Raw genomic sequence first — 21,463 nt, 5'->3', positions numbered from 1 at the left:
GACATTTAAATCTTACCGGGGACCACCCACGCTCCCCTCATACCACGGTCTCTTTCTAAACACCCGTCTGGGGGGTTCTACACCCCCTAACGGTCTTAAAATCCGGGAAACGTTTTTTTTTTTTATGCCAGGGGGATACATACAAAAAATTAAAACTCATACTGTTATAAAAAGCCATGTTTTTACTATGTGTGGAAAGAAAGTCTTGCCAGTTTCCATATTATGCATTTACACATGTATTACAAACGTTCATTCGTACTTTTTCAATATATTCTGTGTAGCAGTTCACATACCTAGTCTATTGGACTAACATCGCCACCTAGTGGTTTTTTATGGTACTTACTGTTATTCTGTAGTACATACAGCTTCCCTGCTAGTAATTACTATTTACATAGTATTTTTACTATGCCTTAAATGTGCAAAATAATGCCCTGTTAAAATAAATCTCTTTGATCGCCACAGATCGCACTTTGCCACATAGTACGGCAACATTGCAATTAAAAACTGGGGTTCTTATCCTTAAATCCAGTTTCCTTTCTACGCTACTACCAACGTCCGCTCATTCTATATTTCAAACCCTGCTTCTTGTCCTTTAAACCAGGTATAGTATTTATATTTTGCTTTTATTCTCTGTTTGAGGTAACTCAGGCAGCCAACAAGTTACACTTGTCAACTCACTCTGCGCTTATGCGTTACGCCCACTCAGATTTACATCTGTCTCAAACCCTTAGGTTCTACTACGATAGCATCAACAACTTGCCCCGTCTAAATTCGGAGGAATCCTCAATAATTGTACCTTATCCAGGTATAGTTTTCTTTAAATCTTCAATATAGTACTTCAGTTTCCCATGAAAAGGCCACAGACAGCCTTCACGGTCCATGCCCCCCCCCCCCATTAACTCATATGGCACTCTTTCGCCACGCTCACGCAGATCTACATCTGTCTCAAACCCCTTAGGCTCTGCTACGACATCACGAACCACTGGACCTCTCTCATACACTGGAAGAAACAAGTCCACGGGTATAATCTCTATCAAGGTTAGTATCCTACCAGCACATAAACGCCAATTACCCCATAGTTGTTACGTGAACTGGCTCACAGGGTCTGAACGCCAGACCTAGCTCACCGAGGCATTTACAAATCATCTCCCAAACCTCAACACGGAGGTACGGCCCTATGCCCAAATCATAGTTAATCGCCTCATTCGCCCTTCTACAGGGACGTAGTTAGGGCCTCACTCGTCACGGCCACACGTTTTGAAACCTTTTAAATGTCACCGAGAGGCCAACATCCCGCCACCACATCCGTGGCAACATAATCCACTTCGCCCAAATCCTAGATAGAGCCTCTCACCGCCACTTGGCATTAGCAGGGCCTCAACCGTCACTAGTCTAAGTTAAGTTTTTCGCTTCGGCAATAATCCTACAGTCCAGTTCATATAAGCTTTCCCCCCCGCACCCCTTGAAATAGTTTTCTCAGACGCCCCTACTAAAACCAACTCATTTAATTCATTTCTAGAATGTCACAAGACACATCTCCCATGGACGAGGTACCTGTTGAGGATATTATATCAACCCCTATCAGACCAGAGTCCCCAGGAGTTTCTCTCGCCCTTTCTACCCCTACGTCTTTGAGAGCATGGACAATACCTAAAATCACTGCCGAACTTAGGCTCAGGGGCATCCCCTTTCCGGCTACAGCCCGAAAGGCGGAATTATACAGACTGTTAACCAACCAAGCCCCAGAGCCTAGGCCAGGCACAAGCTCTCAAAGCCAAGTTTCTGGCGCTGGCATTGCTACCCAGGACACCCTCGCGGCAATCCTGGCCAACCTGCAGACCCTAAACAGCAGGTTAAGCAAGGTGGAAAGTGCCATAGCCTCCCCAGGTAACCTCCCTGTTCCTATAGCCCCAATCCCGGCTGTACCTATGGCACCAGCACCCGTACCTACACTTCCCCCTCCAGCTCCTGCTCCAGTACCGTCGCCTTTTGTGTCACCAGCTCACTCCGTCCCAGACTCCATTAGGAAAGAAATCCTAGATGGGAACGATGTGTGTCTCGTGTCATTACTTATTGCCTCCCAAGACGTACTGGAGAACAGGGCTTATAATTTTGGCGACATCTCAGTGGTCCTAAAAACCAGAGGTCCAATGCTCAACAAAAAATTGTCTATCCCCAATTTCGTGTTGGCCTTTGGGATATACCGAGATGTTACCTGCTCGGTATATCCCCACAGGAGAGAGGAACTGGACCTCTATCTCCATAAAGTGGTGGATTTGGGCGGGGGCTCATCTTTCTACGATTATCACAAATCGATATCAGCGAAAAAACGGCGACCCATCTGAAACAATTTAATGTAAGAATTAACTGGTGTCAGATGGATACGGAACTATTCTGTCGCCATTTCGCTGGTCTGAGGCCACCGTCCTGCGCTATATGCAACTCCTCAACCCACTTGGCTGATTTGTGCCCTTCTATGGCTGACCCAGCCACCCCCTCTACCACCCCTCAATCCTCTTCCACTCCCCACCTTAAACAGGAAGGCGGCCAGAGGGACAAACTGGGGAGGCCCATCTCCTTTTTGGGGAAGGCGCAGGTGTGCAACAACTTCAATGCAGGTTCCTGCAGCTTTAGCGCTTGTAGATTGTTGCACATCTGCTCCATCTGTTTCAGGGCACACACGAAGACCATGTGTCCGGCCAGGTTGTCCCCTAACAAATGACTAACCGATGTTAATATTGACAACCTGGCCTTTTACCTTAAAGACCATCCAAGCAAACATCTGGTGGAGTACCTAATAACAGGGTTTTCTCAGGGGTTTTTCACGGGTCTTGTAGCCATCCCCCCAGGGATACTGGAATGCCCTAATCTCCTATCAGCCTGTCTAGACCCAGAGGCCACGGATCTTCTCCTCTCCACTGAAATCACTCAAGGCTTCATGATCGGCCCCTTCACCTCCTCACCGTTTTCCTCCTGGCGCACTAACCCTATCGGTATAGCTGTACACAAGTATTCTAATAAAAAAGTATGATTATCGATTTATCTGCACCGCACTCCTCTTTTGTTCCTAGTATCAACGCACTCCTCCCCACACACGAATTTTCACTACAATATGTTAAAATAGACGACGCCATACAATCCATCATGTCAACTGCCAGCTACGCTTGGCTTAGCAAAACAGACATTACCAACGCTTTCAAACTGCTGCCCATGCACCCATCACTTTGGCACTTGCACGGTGTTAAATGGCGAAACAGGTACTATTTTTCCACACGTCTCATTTTCGGTTCCAGAAGCAGCCCCAAACTCTTTGATATTTTCGCGGAAACGCTATGCTGGCTGCTTCTGAACATTATTAGGTGTCCCACAGTCATTCACTACTTGGATGACTTCCTCCTCATAGAACCAAGCACACGCACACCCACCGATATCCTCAGCACCTCTGCACTTTTCACCACCCTCGGGGTACCTTTGACTCCCGCCAAAACAATAGGCCCCACCACTAAACTCACTTTTCTGGGCATAGAGCTAGATTCTGCTACCTTCCGCGCCAGCCTTCCCACTGAAAAACTCGTCCGCCTGAGAGGGGAAATAGACATGTTCCTGCGGAGCGATGTATGCACCAGGAAAGAACTTCAGTCCCTATTGGGGTCCCTGAATTTCGCGATGCGCATCGTTCCGCAGGGCAGATCTTTCGTGTCCATGCTCCTTTGCCTGCGTCACGGGATACCGGACGACTGCCCAATTGCGTTGGACCAGCACGCCAAAGCTGACCTACTCATGTGGGGACAGTTTTTATCCCTATGGAACGGTATCTCCATGTTTATCCCTCCCCTCTCAGACTCCTCTCCCTGCATTTACACTGACGCTGCAGCCAACACGGGATTTGCAGCTATATTTGGTAATCACTGGTTTAGGGGTCACTGGCCAGCTGAGACGGATGCCTTGCCGGGGTTTAGAGAAACTTCAGCTCTGTTTGAGATTTACCCCATTGTGGCAGCCGCACACACTTGGGTTCACCTCTGGTCCGGCAAGGCAGTAAAGTGTTATTCCGACAGCTCGTCAGCTTGCAATATCATCAATAAAGGGCGCTCATCCTCTCTTACCATCATGCGGCTGATTCGCAAGCTGACCTGGTTGGCAGCAACCGTCCAGTTCCACCTAATTTGCCTTCACATCCTGGGTATTCACAACACGGCTGCTGACGCTTTATCTCGATCAATTTCAGGTGTTTTTCCAGGCACTCCCGTCAACCCACCATCAACCATCCAGAACACCGAATTTTCACGAACTAATCTTGGACTAAACACACTTATGCACCACGCCAGGACACTCACGCACCAAGCACTATCACCAAGCACTGCAATCACCTACACCAGGGCACTTAACATTTTCAATAAATTTACTGCTGAATTCGGATTACAAGGCGATTTCTCAAACCAAACCATGGTGGCTTTTGCCTCCTTTTGCCATTTACATTTAAAACTTTCACACAACACCATTAAATTATACCTCACGGGGGTGTGCAGCACCATAGCCTCACAAATTTCCCTAACAACACCCCCTGTTTATCATCATATCCCATAAAGAAAATCTTAAAGGGGATCTCTAAAGTATCAGTTCCATCTATCACCACCAGACTACCTATAGATGGGCCTATCTTTAGATTACTAAGCAACCTCCTCGACGAATCCCCGTTTGATTCCAACACTAACCTGGTGATCAAATCTGCAATCTATTTGGCTTTTTATGGGTTCCTAAGACCTGGGGAATTTACTGTCGTTTGTCAAGGGGATATCACTCACAGCCTAAAAACCTCATAACTCACAAAAATAGACGACTATTACGTTCTCACAATCCCATCTACCAAAACAAATCAGTCCCTACACCCCACCATCATTCCTCTCTTTCCAACAGACAATGCTTGGTGTCCAGTCAAGACACTGGACACATTACGGTCAGCTTATAGCACACACCTACCAGACTCACCGCTATTACAACTACAAGGACACCCACTCACCACAGCAAAATTTACCACGCATGTAAGAAACTTACTGGGAAAATTGGGTTACAACCCAACTTCATTCTCCGCTTCAGCAGCTTCTAGTACTAACACCCCGGTCCACATCATAAAGAGACTGGGCCGCTGGAAGTCCTCCATTTACAACACGTATATTCCACGACCAGAAAGAGGACTTCGCCAGGCCTTCAGGAACTTGGTTATGTAATCAAATGCAATAAAGTGTTTTGTTTTTTTCGAACTTCTCTTTGCCCTCTCTTATTTACAGGCCCACTCGGACGTTGGTTTCGGCACACCACAACCAACTTTTATCTCTTACACTATCCATTACATATTAAATTCCGAGCACAAGTAGAAAGGCCATTAGGCCTGAATTTGTGGGAGGAGTAAGTCCCCTACTTAAACACCCAACCCCTACTCACCTTTGACGTTCAAGTTCAAGTGTTCCCCACCCACCAGCACCCTTAGAACATACAATTCTCCTTGGTGGGCCCTCTTTTATTTACAGGCCCACTCGGACGTTGGTTTCGGCACACCACAACCAACTTTTATCTCTTACACTATCCATTACATATTAAATTCCGAGCACAAGTAGAAAGGCCATTAGGCCTGAATTTGTGGGAGGAGTAAGTCCCCTACTTAAACACCCAACCCCTACTCACCTTTGACGTTCAAGTTCAAGTGTTCCCCACCCACCAGCACCCTTAGAACATACAATTCTCCTTGGTGGGCCCTCTTTTATTTACAGGCCCACTCGAACGTTGGTTTCGGCACACCACAACCAACTTTTATCTCTTACACTATCCATTACATATTAAATTCTGAGCACAAATATATATATATATATATATATATATATATATATATATATATATATATATATAATTCTACGTATATATTTATGTAATAATTTTACATAATTAGGTCATTTTATTAATTACAATTTGCAGGACCTGCCTGACAACCCAGGCCGAAAGTTCAGGGAATTTAATTTTCTAGCACTATATTTAACCCTGTAACTTTCCAAGACACCATAAAACCTGTACATGGGGGGAACTGTTTTACTCGGAAGACTTCGCTGAACACAAATATTAGTGTTTCAAAACAGTAAAATGTATTACAACGACGATATCGTCAGTGACAGTGAAATTGTATTTTGCATTTTTCACACACAAATGGCACTTACACTGACGATATAATTGTTGTGATACGTTTTACTGTTTTGAAACACTAATATTTGTGTTCAGCGAAGTCTCCCGAGTATAACCGTACCCCTCATGTACAGGTTTTATGGTGTTTTTAAAAGTTACAGAGTCAAATATAAGGCTTGCGTTTCATTTTTTTCACATTCAAATTCGCCAGGTTGCCTTTGAGACCGTACGGTAGTCCAGGAATGAAAATTACCCCCATGATGGCATACCATTTGCAATAGTAGACAACCAGGGTATTGCAAATAGGGTATGTTCAGTTTTTTTTAGTAGCCACTTAGTCACAAACACTGGCCAAAATTTGCATTCAAATTAGTTTTTTGCATTTTTTAAATATTAACACTAACTTTGGCCAGTGTTTGTGACCAAGTGGCTACTAAAAAAGACTGGACATACTCCATTTGCAATACCTTGGGTTATCTACTTTTGCAAATGGTGTACCATCATGGGGGTAATTCTTATTCCTGGGCTACCATATGGTCTCAAAGGCAACGTAACCAATCTGGCGAATTTTAATGTGAAAAAAATGAAATATGTAACACGCTATATTTTACCCTGCAACTTCCCAAAACACCATAAAGCCTGTACATAGGGGGTACTGTTTTACACGTCAGACATCGCTGAATACAAATATGGGTATGTTACTGCAGCAAACAGTATTTTGACATTCACAGTTAAAATGTCACGTAGAACTAAATTTTTTTTACAAAATCTTATTTTCTCCCATTTTTTTTAATATTTTTTTCATATTAAATTATGTTGCATACCTAAATATTTAATGTTAAACGAAAGCCCTGTTTCCCCTGAATAAAATGATATATAATAAGTGTGGATGCACATAATATGAAAGAGGTGAATTATGGTTGGACAGACATATAGCGCAAATGCCAGGTTTTGTTTACGTTTTGTTTGTACATTTGACTGCTGTCCTAAGGGATTAATATCAAAATACACGTACAATGATATTAATTAAATATATATATAATTTTCATTATATATATTTATATATAATATAAAATAATTAAATATGTAAATACATTAAAATAAAATAATAAATAAAAAATGTGTAAATTCATTCTAACTGTATTTTAAAATTTATATATATATATCAAAATACATGTAGAACGAAATTATATATATCTGTATACACAAGTATATATCATTTTATATATATATATATATATATATATATATATATATATATATATATATATAAAAAATATATAAATGTAGTATACATGATTCCTCTATAACAGAAGGACCATTGAGCGTGAGTGCAAGTAAATATTCCTTGCACTCACGCTCAATGGTCCTTCTGTTATAGAGGAATCATGTATACTGCCGGGTGCCAGTCCTAATGGGGATACAGATACACTCCAAAAACGTTTGAAAGTATAGGCTGCACTCATGGTCTTGTGAATAAATGAAATATGCTTTTTATTCCATGAAAAAGTTATCGACGCTTCGGTCCACGAAGGGACCTCCCTCGGATAAAGTGGTACAAAAATGACTGCAAATTACTTCAAATATATACCCATAACCATTAAGAAAAAGTGACTTACCCAGGTGTTGTGCTTTACCTCCGGCGCTCCCTGCCTTACACCATGCATGTGCGGAAGCCATGTAGTACACCTTTGACCCGTGATGCATGCGTCGTGACGTAACACGACGCCTTTGTCCCGGCAACGTTAGAAGCGTTTCCATAGGAACCGCTTATGAATCAAAGGGATGTATAATGATGTGCCATGAAACACCTCTGTGTATGTGAAAGAAAGCTTGGAAAGAATAATAGTTAGATTTTCAAAAGTTATTATTCTAAGAAACTTCTCCCGATAAGCATGCAAAGTTACTATGTAAATAGTGCCTTTCCACAATAAGATCAATTAAAATTACCACCCATATTAAAGTGCAAAGAATTATTACAGTGCACATATTTAGAACAGATACAATTTTCATATTTACATTAACTACTTATTTACATAAATTCACTAACCGGGTGCATGGATTTACATACTCAACCATACTAAACTAATCATTGCAAAAAATGGCACCTCCTAATGATTCACCCCTGCTACGAGGGTAATTACTTCCAAATATCGAATTATGTAGTGCCTGCTTTCAGGTTAGGTATAAACATGTACTTCATGCACCCTCTACACCAATATGCTACAGTGAGAAGAAATATAAATCTAGGTAACCTGGACTGCTACAACCAGTTTCTTTCACTTTATCAGTTTCACTTTGGGATTATATTTACAATTAAATTTACAATTATATTAACTGAGCACTAAGGAGAAACAATGTATGTTTTGGCCCTCTGTTGATATTTCAATAAATAAGACTACTTGGTCCCTTAATACCCATTAGACTGACCCACTGGTTGTGCATTCCTGTTACCTTAATGAAAAAAACATCAAATTATACAAGCAGGATTTTTGTTAGAGAAAAGAGTGATGGGTTATCATTTCGTTAAGTCCTCTCGGGGAAACTGTATTGAGCCGGAATATCCAGTAGGTTTCTCTGTTCAACTGAAGTTTCCCGCGATTGCCACCTCTTCGTGGTTCAGGAATGTGGTCTATGGCAGTAAACTTGAGTGATGTAAGTGGTTGGTGTTGGTCCAAAAAGTGCTTTGCTACTGGCTTGTCACTGACTCCATCACGGTAAGCCGTGCGGATATTGGACCGATGTCCCCTTATCAGCTCGCATAAGGGAGTTTCGGTCTTTCCTATGTATGCTAAGCCACACGGACAAGTCAGTTTGTATATGACAAATGACGTCTTGCACGTAATCGTGTGATTTATACTGAACTTCTCGTTGTTGTGTGGGTGATTAAAGGTGCGTGAAGGCACCATGTGGCTACAGGTTACGCACCCTAAACATCTTACACTTCCTCTTTTCTGTACCATCTCAACCTCCGTATAAATTTGTATAGGGTCCGTCTTGACCAAAATATCTCGAAGGTTTCTGTTACGCCTGTAACAGATGAGTGGCTGTTGTTTAAATATAGGACGGAGTGTGGGGTCCTGTGCCAACATGTTCCAATTTCTTCTGATGGTATTTGACAATTTAGAGGCCATATCATTATACGTTATTGGACAAACGAGTCGATTCTGTGTCTTGACTTCAAGTCTCAGAATGAATTCTCTCGCTTGTTGAAGTGCCTCTTCCAGCCGACTGTTCTTATATCCCCGATTCAAGAACTTTCTTTAGATCTGTTGTAATTGCTCCTCTCTCATGGCTTCATTTGAGTTATTGCGTATGGTTCTTAAAAACTGCGCTTTAGGTAAAGAAGCCTTCAGTCGTTCCGGGTGTGCACTACGTGCGTGTCAGAGGGTGTTGCGATCAGTCGGTTTTGTATACAGGGAATACGCTATACTGTCGTTCTCGATCCAGATTCAAAGATCCAGGAAGTGTACTCTATCTGTACTTATTTCAGAGGTGAATCTAACAGGAGTATCCAACTCGTTCAGATTATCTATCATCTGTTGCGCTTCTTGTACTGATCCCTTCCAGATGATGAGCAGATCATGATTCTATCGCTGTAAAGTGGAATTGTGTGTTGTTTCATATATATACATTAGCATACATGGGGGCCATTGTCGCCTCCATGGATGTTCCTGCAATTTGGAAAAACCAATAATCTTCAAACTAAAATAATTATTCGACAATGCCAATTCCAATAATTGAAGAGTATACTCAATGGGTGGACCCTCATAGGACTTCGCATGTGTAAGGACTCGCCTCATAGCCTCAACGCCCTGTATGTGGGGAATAATCGTGTAGAGGCTTTTGACGTCCATGGTCACTAACACTATAGAGTTGCCATTCAACTGAAGAGCTTTTAACTTCTTTATTAGTGAAGGCGTATCCTTGATACACGTCTCCAGGTCCATCACTGGCTGTTTGAATAATGAATCCAACCATTTTGCAATTGGCACTACATAATTCGATATTTGGAAATAATTACCCTCGTAGCAAGGGTGGATCATTAGGAGGTGCCATTTTTTGCAATGATTAGTTTAGTATGGTTGAGTATGTAAATCCATGCACCCTGTTAGGGAATCTATGTAAATAAGTAGTTAATGTAAATATGAAAATTGTATCTGTTCTAAATATGTGCACTCTAATAATTCTTTGCACTTTTATATGGGTGGTAATTTTAATTGATCTTCTTGTGGAAAGTAACTTTGCATGCTTATCGGGAGAAGTTTCTTAGACTACTAACTTTTAACTTATGAAAATCTAACTATTATTCTTTCCAAGCTTTCTTTCACATACACGGAGGTGTTTCACGGCACATCATTATACATGCCTTTGATTCATAAGCGGTTCCTATGGAAATGCTTCTAACGTTGCCGGGACAACGGCGTTGTGTTACGTCACGACGCATGCATCACGGTTCAAAGGTGTACTACACGGCTTCCGCACATGCGTGGTGTAAGGCAGGGAACGCCGGAGGTAAAGCACAACACCTGGGTAAGTCACTTTTTCTTAATGGTTATGGGTATATATTTGAAGTAATTTGCAGTCATTTTTGTACCACTTGATCCTGAGGAAGGTCCCTGCGTGGACCGAAGCGTCGATAACTTTTTCATGGAATAAAAAGCATATTTAATTTATTCACAAGACCGTGAGTGCAGCCTATACTTTCAAACGTTTTTGGAGTGTATCTGTATCCCCATTAGGACTGGCACCCGGCAGTATACATGATTCCTCTATAACATATATTTAATTTATTCACAAGACCATATATATATATTAATTCTACATTTATATTTATGTAATAATTTTACATAATTAGGTCATTTTTTTAATTACAATTTGCGGGACCTGCCTGACAACCCAGGCCGAAAGTTCAGGGAATTTAATTTGCTAGCACTCTATTTAACCCTGTAACTTTCCAAGACACCATAAAACCTGTACATCGGGGGTACTGTTTTACTCGGAAGACTTCGCTGAACACAAATATTAGTGTTTCAAAACCGTAAAAGGTATTACAACGACGATATCGTCAGTGAAAGTGACATTTGTTGCATTTTTCACACACAAAAGAATGCCATTAATAAGCATTGTCCGTGCACACGCGAAGATTACATAGTACAACATAGATCAGGGGCAAGCCTTGCGCAGTGACAGAAGATAGCCCACACATCACACTAGGGGGACTGCGACTACAGGGGACAGGTGAAAGCTAAGGACGACAGACAGACCCTGAATTACATCAGACATAGTGGGGGCCACATATGAGGGTGGACGTCACCACACCAGAAGCTCTATCTCTGCATATATACACCTAAGATACCCAGTCAGTATGTAATGTCAAAAGTGCACCAGACACCAACCTGTCGAAAGTACTCAGTATGGATAGGCAGGCTGCGGCACGTCCCAGGGCCCATGCAGGTCACACACAGATGCCTGACGACTCAAGTGCCACCAGATGTTAATATATTGTGTTACCTCATTGTATGTTACTATATTGTGTTACTTGCAATCTTTAGGAATGGTAATTTTAATAAAAATTTTAATAAAACAGGAGTAATTTTAATAAACACTGGTGGCATCATTCTCTTGGCCCAGTATATGGGTAAGTAGAGACTGGAGTACAGTATTACAGAAATATTTCCTCCCTTAGGACTCAGATTAACAGGTTTAGCCTGCGCTTCAACTTGTCTAAATTATAATTTTTTGTATTATTTATATAGCGCCAGCAAATTAATTTATCCATGTAATGAGTTGGGACAGGAATGTACCTTGTGCCATTAAGTATCTCATAGGTCTTTCACTACAGTCTTCTGTTCCATAGTGTGTCCATAAGGATAAGTATTTAGGGATAATTACCACTGACCATTGCCATGACAATCTGAATAGCCATTTACTTTGGCTGCAGGACACGTTCCCCAGGTCCAATGATTTGGTGTGTCCAGGACGCTAATTGCACGATGGATGATATACCTGCCTCCTAAGTTGTGTTTCATGCCAGCTCTCATGCATGTCAAAATGACAGGCGGTCTAGCAGGTCTGTCCATACACTGTGCTCTGCTATAGCATTTGAGTACGGGTTTATATGCTCAAAAATTTAATCTATGCAGTGCACTTTCCTTTAGTCTACCTCACACTGGGTGACTGTTCAGTAATGGTTTGAGGAACATTGTGAAGATTTCAAGGTGTCGCCTTGCCCTCCAAATTCCACAGATTTCAGTCTGAATTAGCATTTTTGGTATGTGGTGGAACAACAAATTCGATCCATGGGGGCCCAACCTCGCAACTTGTAGAATTTCAAGATCCATGAACTTGTGGCAATAATGGCAACCGATAGTGTAGATTTAGTCGCTGTTACTGAGACATGGTATAATGAGAAAAATGACTGGGACATAGCAATACCAGGGTACTCTTTATATAGAAAAAACAGGGAAATCAGGAAAGGGGAGGGGTGGCCCTGTATGTGAAGGATAGCATAAAATCTAGCCTAATAAAAGTTAGTGAGGCGAACATAGAGTCCATTTGGGTTACGTTAGAATTTGGTAATCACACAGTAACTCGTGTAGGTGTGATTTATAGGCCCCCAGGACAAATAGAAGAGTTAGATAATCTACTAGTTGAGGAAATAGCTAAAATGACAATGAAGGGGGAAGTTATCATCATGGGTGACTTTAATCTTCCTGATGTGAATTGGAAAACAAAAATAGCCGCTTGTGCCAGGAGCACACATATTCTAAACTCCCTACTGGGATTGTCTCTAAAACAAGTAGTTGAGGAGCCAACTCGTAAAGAGGCCATACTAGATTAAGTGTTAACAAATGGAGATTTGGTATCCGATGTTACTGTAGGTGAAAGTTTAGGATCCACTGATCATCAGTCAGTGTGGTTTAATATAAGAACAGTGACTGAGTCACACCACACAAAAACAAAAGTTTTAGACTTTAGAAAAACAGACTTTTCTAAAATTAGAATATGTGTAAAGGAGTCATTATCAGACTGGAGCAATTTAAATGGAGTCCAAGAGAAATGGGATTATTTAAAAGTTGCACTACTGAAGGCAACAGAAAATTGCATTAGGCTTGTCAGTAAAAGCAAAAAATTCAAGAAACCACTGTGGTACTCTGCAGATGTGGCCAAAATAGTAAAAAACAAAAAAGTTATCATTTCGTAATTATAAAAAAAACCAGAGTGAGGAAGACAGAAAGAGGCTAAGCAAGTTATAAGAGCTTCCAAATCACACACAGAAGAGAAAATAGCACAGTCAATAAAAAAGGGGGACAAAACTTTTTTTAGATACATAAATGAGAAAAGAAAAGTAAAACAAGGATTAGTTAGATTAAAAAAAAAAAAGAAGGAAGGTATGTAGAAGAGGATAAAGGTCTAGCTGACTGCCTTTAATTAATATTTTTGTTCGGTATTTACAGATGAAAATGAAGGAAAGGGACCTCAGTTAAGAAAAAGGATAAATGAGTCATTTATTACATGTGAGTTTACAGAGGAAGAGGTTCTATTTCAACTCTCAAAAGTAAAGACAAGTCAATGGGACCTGATGGAATACACCCAAAGCTATTAAAAGAGCTTAGTGGTGTACTAGCAAAACCATTAACAGATTTATTTAACCAATCATTGATAACCGGAGTAGTCCCAGAAGATTGGAAGTTGGCGAATGTTGTGCCCATTCACAAGAAAGGTAATAGGAGGAGTCGGGCAACTATAGGCCAGTAAGCTTTACTTCAGTAGTGGGGACAGTGATGGAAACCATGTTAAAGGATAGGATTGTTGAACATCTAAAAACACATGGATTTCAAGATCAGAGACAACATGGATTTACTTCAGGGAGATCATGCCAAACTAATCTTATTGATTTTTTTGATTGGGTAACTAAAATTATAGATCAGGGTGGTGCAGTAGACATTGCTTACCTAGATTTCAGTAAGGCGTTTGACACTGTTGCACATAGAAGGCTTATCAATAAACTGCAATATTTAAGTTTGGATTCCAATATTGTTGAATGGGTAAGGCAGTGGCTGAGTGACAGGCAACAGAGGGTTGTAGTCAATGGAGTATATTCAAAGCTTGGGCTTGTCATCAGTGGGGTACCTCAGGGATCTGTAATTGGACCCATTCTCTTTAATATTTTTATTAGTGATATTGCAGAAGGTCTCGATGGTAAGGTATGTCTTTTTGCTGATGATACTAAGATATGTAACAGGGTTGATGTTCCAGGAGGGATAAGCCAAATGGCTAATGATTTAGGTAAACTAGAAAAATGGTCAGAGTTGTGGCAACTGACATTTAATGTGGATAAGTGCCAGATAATGCATCTTGGACGTAAAAACCCAAGGGCAGAGTACAGAATATTTGATAGAGTCCTAACCTCAACATCTGAGGAAAGGGATTTAGGGGTGATTATTTCTGAGGACTTAAAGGTAGGCAGACAATGTAATAGAGCAGCAGGAAATGCTAGCAGAATGCTTGGTTGTATAGGGAGAGGCATTAGCAGTAGAAAGAGGGAAGTGCTCATGCCATTGTACAGAACACTGGTGAGACCTCACTTGGAGTATTGTACGCAGTACTGGAGACCGTATCTTCAGAAGGATATTGATACCTTAGAGAGTTCAGAGAAGGGCTACTAAACTGGTTAATGGATTGCAGGATAAAACTTACCAGGAAAGGTTAAAGGATCTTAACATGTATAGCTTGGAGGAAAGACGAGACAGGGGGGATATGATAGAAACATTTAAATACATAAAGGGAATCAACACAGTAAAGGAGGAGACTATATTTAAAGGAAGAAAAACTACCACAACAAGAGGGGACAGTCTTAAATTAGAGGGATAAAGGTTTAAAAATAATATCAGGAAGTATTACTTTACTGCGAGGGTAGTGGATGCATGGAATAGCCTTCCAGCTGAAGTGGTAGAGGTTAACACAATGAGGGAGTTTAAGCAAGCGTGGGATAGACATAAGGCTATCCTAACTATAAGATAAGGCCAGGGACTAATGAACGTATTTAGAAAATTGGGCAGACTAGATGGGCCGAATGGTTCTTATCTACCGTCACATTCTATGTTTCTATCTTCTGCTAATGTCTTGATGCCAGATACCAGAGGACACGCTCAGAGATCTTATGGAGTACATGCATCACAGATATTTTGGCAGAACGAGGGGGACCTACGCAGTATTAGGCAGGCGGTTTTAATGTTGCTGTTGATCAGTGTATGTAAATAAGCCTGATGGTAAGAATCTGCTTTTTCCCCCAAAAAAATATGTTCAAATGATGTAGGACAAAAAGTGCAAAAACTACCCTAAAACCTAGAATCACCTGGCTGGTATCTGACCAAATGCTTGTATGCTCCCTAGGTGCAGAGGAAAAAGGGGGATTTATCTTTTTAAATGTGTAGTCCCATCAACAAGACTGTGAGGAATCTGTCCAACATACTTATTTGAATGTCTGTGACAAAAAAAAAAAGTTTGACAGGCACCAGGAACTTTTTTTTCATAAGTTTGGTTCCACTAAACCAGAAAATGAATCTTTAAAACTGCTTGCTCATTAAGTACACACATGCAATATTACAATATCCCCACATGGTGGAGCATTTACAGCATTTTATATCTAACTTGTTTTATTGCACTGTTATGATTGCAGGATGCTGGGGCGAGATAGAAAAAACATAACTGTAAAGAAAAAGGGAGAGCGTGGGTTATTAGGGTTAGGGATGGACGAGGGAAGACTTCGGAAAGGCAAGGAGAGAAAGAGACAGCATAGCTGACCGGAGACTGTTAAAGGAATACTACATTTAACATACCAATAGATACTAACACAAATATCTGAAAGGTCTGCTTATAATCCTTCTGCCTTCTAAAAGCGCTATTGTCATAAGGTGTTTTTGTTTTCAGACGAAAGCACCAATCCACGTCCTATGTGCATTGACTGTTCATGGGGCAGAAAATAATGGTTTACTGTGTTTACTGTTAATTTCCTGGCTATAAAATAATAATAATTCAGAAAAAAACCCTCAACTGGGCGTTTCCTTTTGTAATTGTATGCCCCTTGCACTGGAAAATGTAAGAATGGGGTTATGCCTTTTACAAGTCTCCACTTAGTGTCAGATGCACACTTTCCTTTTTAAAAAAAATGTTTTAATGTAAGTAATGTTGAAATTAAGGTTATCATGCTACTTAAACAACACATTTATTAAATTCTTTTAATATAAAAAAATATTTATTCAGAATATTTCACACACCTAAATAACTAAACATTCACACAAACATACATGACTGGCCACTGCCACAAACACATAGAAACACACGTGTGTGTGTGTATGTGTGTGTGTATATATATATATATATATATAAACATTTCTTCCTTACCACATGTATAGGAGATGTATAGCACCAAAGTTTGCTATGTCTGGTCTCTAGTGGTGGATAAGGGAAAAGCGAGGTGTCTTGGAATCTCTCCCTGCAGAAGTGTTGCTACCTATTGGCAAAGCTTACTAAAATACCCCTAGGCCTAACAGCAATATGATTGGAAATTTGGCTGAATGTTAACCTATGACTGCCCAGTACCTGTGATGCAGTTATGGGTTTGGAGTGGGCACTAGGTGAGTCCGAGGTGAAGGTTTGCTAGCATGGGTAAGGTAAGGCATCTGCTTAAATAAAAAAAAAAAAAACACTGGATGATAAAAAGATGCACTGAGATCCTGCAAACACCATCACCCAGTAGCCAACACCCAACACTTACCCATACATATAAGGTGCGCTGTGCCTTAAAAAAATCAAAAAATCAGTGTTTATGATTCGCACAATATAAAATACTATCAAACAGCAACACTTAATGTGTTTTTTAAATATATTAAACATGAATTGTACACTGTTACTTTAAGACACAATATAAGTGTTTGTGTGAACACCAACAATAGTAGATAATTGCACACATTGTGGACTTGATATTTGGTGGAATGTGTGGTGGAGAATAGGCTCTAGGTCCAGTTTAATACTGTGATTGTGTGGAATAAGGAATTTGGTTTTCATTGCTGCCCATCAGTTATTTGGTGAATCTGGATATGACACCCATATGATATATATGACATATATATTTTTCTCTTTCTCTCCAATTAAATGTGATTATGTGGAGCCATCATTAATCAAAATATGTCAAATACAGTGTAGGAATAAAGTACTATTAATACAGTCGGTGTAGCTACTATCACCAGTGTTTAGTCACTTTAAATAAACACACTTAAACCGTAAAACAAATAACACAATAGGTGAGCGCGGACACCACACCGTGGATACTACCACTTTAAAATCTTGAGAGTAGTAGGTATTTCCACTTACAGTCTCTAATATAAGCATAAAACATAGCCAATTTACAGTTAAAATATGTAATGGATAAAACCAAATCGGCCAAACTCACGTTACTGAGTAGGCTCATACTGTCTGCGTTCTTTACAGATATTTAGATTAACCTCTGGATCTCTGCTCCCAGTAAAAGGTTTTCTCCAAATCCTTTTCGCCTAATGTCGTCATTTTGGTCCAGACAGGGTCAAGTTTGAAACTTTAAAGATCCCAAAGCTACTATACATACAGCATGTGTCAGAAACTGAAAGACTCCACCCTGCCCGAGAAGCGGCTTATAATTGTCTATGGAGCATATCATTACCCTACTACAAAAGTGTCAGTTTTTAGTTTGGTACGGGCACAAACACTTATGTTGTCTTAAAGTCACAGTGCACTTTACATGTCTAATATTTAAAATCACTTTGTTTTTAGTGTTGCTTATATTTTATACTGTGTTAATCGCAAACAGTGAATATTTTGGTTTTAAAGGCACAGCGAATTTTATATCTATGGTATTTGTTTTAGGGTGTTTTTAAGATATTGCACTTAAAGGCACACTCCAGGCACACAGACCACTTCTGCCTATTGGAGTGGTCTGGGTGCCAACTCCCACCACCCTTAACCCTGCAACTGTAATTATTGCAGTTTTTATAAACTTAAAACCGTGTTTTAAACGACGCTTAAAGTGTTTTAAACGACGCTGGACGTCCTCCCACTGTGCATGAGGACCTACAGCGTGGCCCGAATCCCCATAGGAAAGCATTGAATAATGCTTTCCTATGGGGAGGTCTTATGCGCGCATGTGGCCATGGTCGCGCATGCGCATTAGGTCTCCCCTGTCATCAGTGTGCATGAATATTTGTATCGTGTTGCTGGGATTTAATCAGTGTCCTGAAGTAGTCATTATGTGCAACTATTCAATTTTAAATACTGCACATACTGAGATATTTTATGTTGCTGCTGGAGGTGTTTTCCTCCTTTGGTAGCTTTCACTGGCCAACCTGGAATGAGAGTTCTCGGATGACTAATGTTTGGATGTCATTCTGCTGTTATTCACTGCAGCTCTGCAACCAACAAGACCCACGGTGGTGGCAAACCATTGTTGGTGGTAGATACATGCTGGTCTAGTCACATTCCAGTTTTTTAAGCTAGGCTAGGTCATATGTGGCACAGTAAGCTTGGTGAAGTCTCTGCGCATTTTGAGACAGCCAGTAGATGCCTGGATATTAAAAAAAGCCATCCTATAAAACACCACAATGCTATTGTGTTAGACTGAACCCAATCTCGAGGGTTGTCTTTTCCGATGTTGTATAAATACCCAAATGGTAGGTTTGCTAATATAATGGATCATCGAATGCCGAATGATTACGGTATTTGTTTTTATTGAGGAAGCAGATTATATTTCTCTGTTTACCCAAGTGGTTAATTTCAAGCACAGTTTGAGTATTGTGCTTGAGGTTATTTTTACTTTTTTTGTGTGTTTTTTTATTTGACAGCGTTTATTAGCTTTTGAACTTTTTTATTTTTCCACATATGGTCACAATGAACTGGTTTGCTGAGGAGTGACTTTTCTGTCTGTGTTTGGTATTCCTTGTCTCTTACAATGTGCCAAGCCCACAGCACACAGACTTTGAATAAAAATGGACCATTAACAGGATAGTGATGAACACTAAACGTGGCTGCAGGCGCTTTGCAGTTTGCTTAACTTTTAACCCTCCTCTTAAGTGATGATGTTTCACTGATCAAAGCGTTTGCCTAAACGGTGCGGTTAGAGTGTAAAACGCATGGAAAATAAAATTGAGGAGATTTCATGAAGAATTAAACATAAGCAATTCTGCCAAGACTGTCCTCCTAATTGCGTCCTGTTATTAATAGTTTTGAGTTTGTGCTACGGGGCTAAAAATAGCAATTAGGATGGAAAATAATTTTCCCACTGGCACGGCCTGGTTGTAAGAATGTTTTGACATACAAAATAAAGTCCAGTCTTTAGAACATCTATTTTTTTTTTTCTCTGTAATCATTGGTGGAAAACGGACTCTGTGAAGTGTCAAAAGGTTGAATCCCTTGCAACAAACATTCTTTGGGGTAACCAATGGAAAGTCAAAACTTCACAAGATTCTCTGTGCATTGAAAATGCTCAGAAGAATAGGTTTTAAAATAGCCAGGGTTGTTTTCCCAAAGTTAAACATTAGTTTTTCAGACCCACCCTCTTGTCAATCAGTTTCATTCACGTTTATCCCATAAGAGGAATATTTCTGTGTGTACTTTTTCAGCAAAGACCAAAATGACATATTCATGCTATTAATGTGATAGCCAGTTCTTTAATTTTATTAGAATACATATTAAAACAATTTTATAGAACAATTGCATGATACTCCTCCCGGTGTCAGACATCTCCTTTCCTGTAGCAGGAAGGATCATTATCATTGTGGGCAATTGCCCACTGAAAACAGCATGGGATGTCAGGTTTGCTATTCCATTCAGCATGCAGAGGCATTATTTTAGTGGTGTTCAGTAAACAAAAAAACAACACAGGCTGACATTCCTTTGATTTATTGCAATGATTTTGATGGTTTGGCTCTGTCACCATGGCAAAGTAATATTAGTCACATTTTGAATTATTATTTATTTTTTTCTTCACACATCCCAAGAAGAAGCTTGTATTAATTATGCATTGTGTTGTCATTGGTAGTAAGTGTAAAAAAAATAATAATAATTCCATGCTTAGCATGCAAATGAGCATAATATATAATATGGTCTGGTTTTATTATTTTTTTTTTTTCCAAATAATTTTCCTTTTCTTGCATATTTGTCTGCAATTAGTTTTTTTTTTTTTTTTTTTGATGCAACAGTTTTCTGTCACTTGTTGAATATAGGTATGATACACATCTCTCCAGAAAATGTGAAATTAAGGGTCTGGAAATAAAAATAATTACATTCTAATGATGCGTGATTGATTTGTTAATTGTCCACGTGTGGTTTCATATTTCTGACCTCTCAAACTTGCCGTTTTGTTTTTGCAGACTGTAGATATTGAGAAATTACTGGGAACTTCGGTTAATATTTCTACAGAAGAAGGTCAGTTGAAGGCAAAGTATGTTTACGCCCAGGCCTCCTCATTGTCAACAACCGCAGGAGATATTCTACTAGGAGGTGCTCATGGTAAGAGACGACCACTTAGTGTATTCTAAAAATGTACACAGAGATTATGTGCTTCATGGATTGAAGTGTGATGGGTAAGCCCCATGGAAACATACAATATTCCTATAGCAAGAGTAGCCAAAACATCTACCATGATGCGTTTCACCAAAGCATAATTAGAATTGTAGTTTGTCTGAGTGCACTAACCTGGATGTATTGGATGGCAATGGAAAAAAAATATATATTTTTTTTAAATACATACATTTGTGTGGTTTCTACATCCTAAATTATAAGTAGGTCGCTCACCTAAAAAAGGCAGAGCTCTTATACATCATGCTCTAGCAGCACTGACTGTTAATAGGCTATATGGCTGGGAGAGTGGCTGTTGTGCCCTGCCCACAAGCAATGGCATCTATTCAAGCCAATGATCAAGAAGCAAGAGGGATTTATGTTTGTGCTGTTAACCCACCAACACTAGAAGCTTGGGTAGTGGGGTGAGGAAGTGTGAATGTAAAAGAACATATTAAATGTGTATGTGTCAGTGAGTGTTTGTGTGTGTTTGAAAGAGAGAATTTTGTTAATGAACCTGTGTGTGTATATTTTGTTTTAGAACCTGTGTGTGAAAATGATGCACATATAGGTACTTACTCTATGATTCTCAGGCACCCTTTAGTGAAAAAGAGATTGAGCCTATAACAAGGGTATTTAACATGGTCGAGGACACCGCTATATGGACACAAAAACGAACAACAAAATCCCACACTCAGGT

The 21,463-nt window shown here is 40.1% G+C and overlaps 1 protein-coding gene across 2 annotated transcripts in view; it reads left to right on the top strand.

Annotated features, from left to right (window-relative positions):
* The window catches only part of FAM185A (family with sequence similarity 185 member A), a 54,440-nt gene that overhangs the window by 18,188 nt on the left and 14,789 nt on the right, over window positions 1–21,463 (top strand). For both annotated transcript variants that reach the window (XM_063448148.1, XM_063448147.1), the window contains one exon: window positions 20,577–20,715. In XM_063448148.1, the coding sequence (XP_063304218.1) occupies window positions 20,577–20,715 (139 nt within the window). The remainder of the gene's footprint in view (window positions 1–20,576; window positions 20,716–21,463) is intronic.

This window comes from Pelobates fuscus, chromosome 3, assembly GCF_036172605.1.
Source record: "Pelobates fuscus isolate aPelFus1 chromosome 3, aPelFus1.pri, whole genome shotgun sequence".
Lineage (NCBI taxonomy): Eukaryota > Metazoa > Chordata > Amphibia > Anura > Pelobatidae > Pelobates > Pelobates fuscus.
Note: the sequence above shows the minus strand (reverse complement) of the source record. Positions and strands in the feature narration are given on the sequence as shown.